The following is a 7,010-nucleotide window of genomic DNA, read 5'->3' as shown; positions in this document are numbered from 1 at the left end:
TTAATATCTGCCCTGATTGCAGTGAGGCAGGGTATAAAAGGGAGGCTGGAGAGAAAAAAAAAGACGTTTTTTGCTGCAACCATCTACGTGAGCTGCTTCTTCAACCTCAACGTCCCCTGCTCAGACTCGTATCCCTGCCGTGCGGACACAGCAATTAGAGATAAAGGCAGACCCATTATCTGATTGTAAAGATCTTGGGAGGCCAAATGGAGGAAGAAATGTTTAAGAGGTGACGGCATACTGTGGCTGAGGCTTACTTGACCGTGGCAAAAGTCTCTACACTTCCCTCCTTTTTCTCAAAACCCTGCCACACACCAGGGTCACCTTAGAGTTTTCTATAAGTAGGGCATGTTTGGGACACTGAATTTTCCAATGTCGCAGTTGGCCACACTGAGGACAGGGCTCCTGGGGAGGGTGGATAAATCTGTGGGGCAATGATTAGCCCAGTGGCTAATCACATCTAAAGCACGCACCTCTGTGAAATTTTCTGTGGCCCTGAGAGGCCCTGACCACAGCCATCACTAGAGCAACCTGCTGCTGAGCCCTTGACTCATCCCAGGTATTTAAAGCCTTGTACGCTGTGTCTAGTAACTCTTTGATGGGGGTTTGATGTCCCATTTCTGCCTTGATAATTTTTCTCCTGATATCTTGTAAGATTGTGTGATAAAGTGGGATGCTAATATGGTTTGGCCTGCTAGTTGTTTGGGATCAAGGCAGGTATATTTTTGTAGGCAGTGGATAAGGCGACCTAGGAAGGCCACTGAGTTTTCATCAGCTCCTAAGAAATTTCCTTGAGTTTGTCATAATTCACAGTTTTTTGAGCTGTGGCGTTAAGGCCTGTTATTAGACAGGCAAAGAATATGTTTTTCCTAAGTCTACCTGGACTATCTCTTTGGGATTCCCAGTTTGGGTCCCATGTGGAGGGAGAGAAAGGAAGAGAAGAGAAAAAAAAAATGCCTTAAGAGCCAAGTGTGCCCTAGGAAGGACAAATACATCAAAATATGCCGTGGGAGGGACAAATACAAACCAAAAATGCCCTGGAAGGGACCAAAAATGCCCTGGGAGGGACGAGTGCACCCTAGGAGGGACCACACTGAGAGAAATGAGGGGAAAAAAGAGTCAAGGGTGTTCTTGAGCCAGAATCAGGGTTACTTACCCTAACCTCGTTCCTGCGATGTAACCACGTGGTATTTTTGGCACAACAGAGTTGATGCCAAAAGGAGCAAAATTCCAAGATCAACAGAAATATTGTGGCAAAGAGGGAAGCCAGGAGGCCTTGGGGATCAGGGTACATTCAAATTAACTGTTCCCGCCTGACTCCTCGTGGAATCTAAAGAGACCCTTGGCATAGGAACACGCGTATAAGATCCGCGCCTAGTTGGCCAAGCCTAGAGCTACTGGCCAAGTTTCCACTAAGCCTTACGGTGAAGGAATGGAGGAAGTAACGCAGGCCTGAGCAAAACTAGGCTAGCCCAGGCAAGCACCCAAACCCCACCCCACCCCCTGGAATGCAGGATAGGTTGAAGAGAGACGATGTACATTTAAAATTGATTGGATAATGGGAATGGTGTGGCCCAGCTGATTGGATCTGAGGCACCAGGAAATGAGACATCTATTCCTGGCAACCTGTCATTGGGTGGTTGAACTGTGACCCAGGCTGTGACTTCTGTTAATCTTTGAATCCATTTGCTAAATTGAATCTGCCCGGGCTCTGACGTATGTAACGGCCAACAAGGCCAATATATTCCCTGACTTTCCTTTGGTCGGGGTCTTGCCTGAATCCTGAGTGTCCGGCAGGGAACAGCTTGACCCTGGCTAGCCAGCCCAATAAACTCTACTTTGTGAATTGTATTCTTGCATGACGCTCTGTCTTTCGCGGTAATCGAGTTTCGGACCCTAACAGGTCTCAAGGATACAGTCCCAATCAAGCCTGAGCTGGTACGCTAGGACCGGTGTAAGAGCTGTTTATTTACTCACACATCCACATGCACATTCCAGAGAGAAGAAGGAAAGGAGAAAAGCATGCCAGGTCACAGAAAATGTTCAGAGGACGGCTCTACTCAGCCATCCCGGGTTTTGGCACCAATTTGTTTTGTCCCAACTTCTGTGACCGGCCACAAGAAAGAAAGATGGGAGTCAGAAAGGCTGAGCAAGCAAAGTTTATTGCTCCCAGACAGCAGCTGAAATGGAACCCCAAGTGGGCTCCGCAGCTACTGCCAACTCACTAAGGGGGAAGTGTCTCCTATATAGGTCCTAAGCTCAGATTTCAAAGAGGTAAGTCATGGCTGTGTCCTTGATGTGAGGCCCAGTTTGTTATCACCTTCAGCTAGTCCCATCCTAGAGGCAGGTCAGTTTATTACCACCTTATCAAGCTTGGATGCAAGGCTCAATTCATTACCTCCCTAATTCAGTTCTTGTCAGTAACTCTGTTCACTCCCAGCACAGGACAATACATAAATATTTTTATTGAGTAAAATAAGTACATTATAAGCATTGCAGCATAGAAATAGCGCTACAAACTTAACCACACCTTGTTCCAGCTGAGATAATGCTTCACAGCAGGTTCTTCCCTGGATATAACCTCTTATGAGCCACACAACTCATAGTTTGCCAAAATCAAATTATTTATTCTCTATCAAAACCCACACATATTAAAACAAACATAATTTGACGTTAAAGTCAGATCAAAGATAGTGTTGAAGACTCTCATAAGCCAAACTAATCAGATCTTATTTCTTTTTTAAGGCAGTTGATCATATTTGCAGGGGCTGTTGGAAGTGGGAAAGGCTTGGGCGAAGGGACACAGTTAAGATTAGTTAGGAAATATGGAACCAGAAAAAGCAGTGTCTGCTGGAATGGAGAAGAGAGGACTACATTCAATAGATAGTTCAGCTTCAAAAGATTATTCATTTAACATAATGAACAAAATTTATTGACTGACTTGTATGATGGGAATGGGTAATGAGTATACTTTAAATCAAAGTCTTCTTATTAAAATCAGCTAGAGACAGCTGGGGTGAAGTTCATTAATCATAATCTAAATCTAAAGGTCTATCTCCTTCAATCATTTCTATTCACCAGCAACAATGTGTCAGGGACTGAACCCGGGCTGTCAGAGGGCAGGGCCTTTAGGTGGGAGCGGCATGTGAAAGGAGATTTCTAAAAAGAGAAAAAGGGGAGCAGGCACACGGAAGACAGGGGAATCGGAGTTGGGTGCAAGTCTTCCTGCTCTGGTCTCAGCAGAAGTTTGTTTATACATTAAAAGCAAGCATTAAAATCACAAATAGAGATACAGTAAAGATCCTTAAAAAGCTTACATAGTCCCTTAAAAACTGAATAGAAGACTTGGGTGAAGTTACCTATTTAAAGACTAAACAATAGAAGGCTTAAGTAGTTCTTTAGAAACTGAATAGAAAGTTTATGTGAGATAGTAGAGTGATGAGATGTGTGTTCTGGGCAGTAAAAGAACATGTTCTAGTACTGCCTCATATTATAATATTTATTTTGCTATAACGGCCAGTTGCTTTTATTAATCTTCCAATAGTAAAATTATTTGACTTCAAGAGGAATTTCTTGCCCTGGGCAGCGCTTGCTTGCCTGGGCCAGGCAGCATCTTATGAAGCTAAGGCAACCCAGTTGTAAGCTGAAGGTTGCTCAGAATATTTTGATATGATTATACAAAAAAGAGAGGTCATAACATAAGTTAGCATAGAAATTCTGATTTTTGAGAGCATTTCCCCTCCATCTGAATCTTCTCTGGTGACAGAAGTTGCATAGCTGGTGTCAGCAATTAATCACTTCCATCACTCTCCTACAAATCATCTATTTTGGTGCTTTCTATCTAGCAGCCCAGTAGTTCACCTTGCTAAATTCTCTCAATGAATCACTTCAGTGATGCTCCGTTATGATCTCACATTTCCAAAATTCAAATCTCTGAGCTGTTGCTCAACATATTTCTAATTTATCTTGGAAGTAAAGGAAATCACATAGTTTTCTCTATTTCAAAAGCACCACAGTTTTGGGAATTACCTTATTAGTACTTGTTTGACCTTAGTCCCAGGACTTTTGTGGCTCAAGGGTGAGGGGAAGCATGGGTGGAGGTGGAGGGCAGGGAAGATGACCAGCAGGATTTGAGTGCAAGGTGGAGTACCAATCTTCAGACTGGTGAGATTGAACAAAGGAACTAATTGTGGAGGGCTGAGAGGGTAAAGCATGGTTGTAAGGTTGAGGAAAGCAGGTTGAGGGTTGTGTTGGGTAGGAATAGGGGCAAGTAGGGTCCTCAGACAAGAAGCTAGAGAAGGTGGCAGAAGACAGATGGGCCAGCGGCTGAAGTAGTGATCTCTCTTGCTTCCTCTGCTTAGCTCTGCGGTTCTGGAACCAGACCTGAGGAGGAGGAAGAATAGCCAAATCAGAGCCTCTCTCAGATGGCAATGTCACGGGTAGCTCCTCTCCCCTAATGACAGAAAGTAAAAGCACAAGGTATAGACTTTCCTAACAAAGGAAGTAAAACTCTTCCACAAGACATGATTAGGACAGGCCTATTGACAAAGCAAGACCACACCATTACTCACAACTGCATCTAAATGTGCCAGACTGTGACTTTGTGTGAGCAAGAATTGTCAATGTTCAACAAGAGATATGACAAAATGACTTATACTATCCTCAGAGTATGGAAAATTTCCCCTAGAGTTATACAAGATTAAGATTGTGAATGAGTTTAAGATAAAGTTGGACCTAGGATGGGGTTTATACTTCAGATTAATTAAGTCCATCGTTAGGATTGAGAGAACATGAGGTTGGTTGACTTTCAAGGTCATAGCTATAGACCAGGTATGTGTACAGATAAGACTGAATTGTTGTTGGAATTCAGACCAGTTTTAAGGTTGGGGATTGGTGTTGAAATTCAAGTTAGGTTAGGTTTGAGTTAGAGTTAAACTCAAGGGAAACTCCTGAGTTACATTGGTTGTTTGATGAGGCTTCTTCTGGTGAGACTTAGAGCTATATTTGAAAATTTGTTTCCCCATAGTCCCTGAGCATTGAACCACTTCTTCGGGAATAAAGGGTGTCACCTGGATTCTGGCCTCACTGAGGCCTGTGTCCCGAGCAAGGGCCTCTCGAGCCCAAATGTCAGGGTACTGGTTCCTCCCAAAGGCTGACTCCAGCTGTTCCAACTGTCCTGGACTGAAGGTGGTGCGATGGCGGCGCCGGGAATGTGGGTGAACTCCCTGTGGGGAAAGTCTTGGTCTCCCCACTCCTACACCAGAAAGGCTTCGGTGGGGCCAAGCACTCATGTCTAAAGAAGGAAGGGTAAGGAGACATTGCAGCTGAGTGTACCCACCACATAAGCTGGACCCCAATGCTACTCATACACTCTGTCCCAAACAGAAATCCTTTAGTTACATAACAAGCTGAACCCAGTTGCTGGATCCAGTTCAGCCTAAGCTCCTGCTTCTTCTGAGTCCTCTAACACAGGCTGTACTCACCACAGGGGTACACCCCTCAAACTTGTTTCTCTTCAGAGTGATCCTGCTGTCTGCCTCATTCTTCATTGACTCCCCACTCTTTTAACACTCACTCAGATGCATTCCTATGTGATGTGTGCCATTGAATGTGCTTTAGGCCTCTCAGTGTACACATTCTGCTCAGCCTTGCCCTGCAAATCTATTTCCTCTGACACCTTAACAAGCTGCCTGGGTCTCTAAGACCCTGACAATTTTTCCCTTTGCTAGGATTCATATTCAACTTTAACTTCTCATATTGCTCCCATCCTACCCACTCCTCACCTGGGAAGATGAAGCTTCCCCCCTCTACTGATGACATATCACCCCTCACACACAATTCATCTCCTCTATCCAGGCCCTGGCCCTGCCACCATGCTGCAGGAACCTGAGCTCGTGGGAAAAGCTTGTCTCTCCTCCCCACAGGCTCACTAAACCACAACACTAATTAGTCTGAGAGCTGGGGAAAGGAGGATAAGGAGCAAAAGTAAACACCTGGAAGTCGCACATTGAAAACAGAGATGTTTGGAGCTATGATGTCCTTTCCCATGGGGATTTAGGGGTGAGGCTCCCACCCAGCACTCTTTGTACACCTTAGGGACACAAAGGCCTTGAGCCACTGGTCCCTGCTTTCCTGAAATAAAGTCCTGGCCTTCTAGATCCTTCCCCGAGATAAGACATTGGAGTGGGCACTGCGGTCAGGCATGAGGAGACAGTTTAAGCAACACCCACCCTACAGTGTGTTGTCCAGCAGCCCTCCAATACCAGGACCTCTGTCCTACATCTGAAAGCAGAGGAGTTGGACTTCCCTGTGCTTCTAAGCTGCCCACAGTTTTAACATTATATGATTCTATTTTTTATTACTCTGTATAACCTTCTAGCCTAAACTGGAAGTCCCCCTCCCCAACATCATCTGCAGCTTCTGCAGGACAAGCCCACAATTAACTCACCCACCATGGAGATCAAAGTCCCAGCAGATGAATAGCTCTCTGGCCGAAGGGTACTGCAAACTCGTCCCTTTTTTTGCTTACCTTGTTCATTCCTCCTTTCTGCTTGCATGGCTAAAACAAACACCCAAACAACCAGGTTTATCTGTGAGCTGAGATCAATTCTTCACTACTGATGTAGTTCTCCTCTAGTTTGCTATATTGCTTCTTCCCCTTTATTTATATTAATCCCTGAGTCTTATTCTTTACATCAATATAGCTATTCATAGATCTTTGTTTTTTAGTCTCTCCACCCCCTACTACATTTTCCTAATTTTCCATCCTTAGTTCATGTGTAATCTCATTCTGACTATCTTGCCCTCACATCATTTCTGTTTCTGTCCCTACTTTCTTCTATTTGTCCCTTATCTCTGAGATGTTCTCTCCCTTCTCTCTCAGCTACCTACTTTCCCAGTATGCAATCCCACACAACCTCTTTCTCTCTGAGCCTTGGGGGAGTGACCTCCTCCTTGTCTCTGTGAGCCCATCCAATCGCCAGAGCCCTCTTCATCAGGGGAGGATCACA

At 44.7% G+C, this 7,010-nt stretch overlaps 1 protein-coding gene across 1 annotated transcript; it reads right to left on the bottom strand.

Annotated features, from left to right (window-relative positions):
• Nucleotides 1-4,050: 4,050 nt before the first annotated feature.
• On the bottom strand, nt 4,051-6,557 carry PROP1 (PROP paired-like homeobox 1). The gene is made up of 3 exons (XM_004679284.1): nt 6,449-6,557; nt 5,070-5,293; nt 4,051-4,383 (listed from the first exon to the last, which is right to left on the bottom strand). Exons 1-3 carry the CDS (start codon nt 6,555-6,557, stop codon nt 4,051-4,053), a joined length of 666 nt encoding a protein of 221 aa, XP_004679341.1.
• Between the last annotated feature and the right edge of the window lie 453 nt (nt 6,558-7,010).

This window comes from Condylura cristata, unplaced genomic scaffold (assembly GCF_000260355.1).
Source record: "Condylura cristata isolate star-nosed mole 26May11 unplaced genomic scaffold, ConCri1.0 scaffold00008, whole genome shotgun sequence".
Taxonomy (NCBI): Eukaryota; Metazoa; Chordata; class Mammalia; order Eulipotyphla; family Talpidae; genus Condylura; species Condylura cristata.
This window is presented reverse-complemented; position numbering and strand designations above follow the sequence as displayed.

Coding starts and splice junctions, on each gene's coding strand:
- PROP1 (XM_004679284.1), bottom strand. CDS start 6,557: ATGCAAGCAGAAAGGAGGAATGAACAAGGTAAGCAAAAAAAGGGACGA. Junction 5,294..6,448: donor GACTTTGATCTCCATGGTGG/GTGAGTTAATTG, acceptor TTCCTTCTTTAG/ACATGAGTGCTTGGCCCCAC. Junction 4,384..5,069: donor TCAGTGAGGCCAGAATCCAG/GTGACACCCTTT, acceptor CCTCCTCCTCAG/GTCTGGTTCCAGAACCGCAG.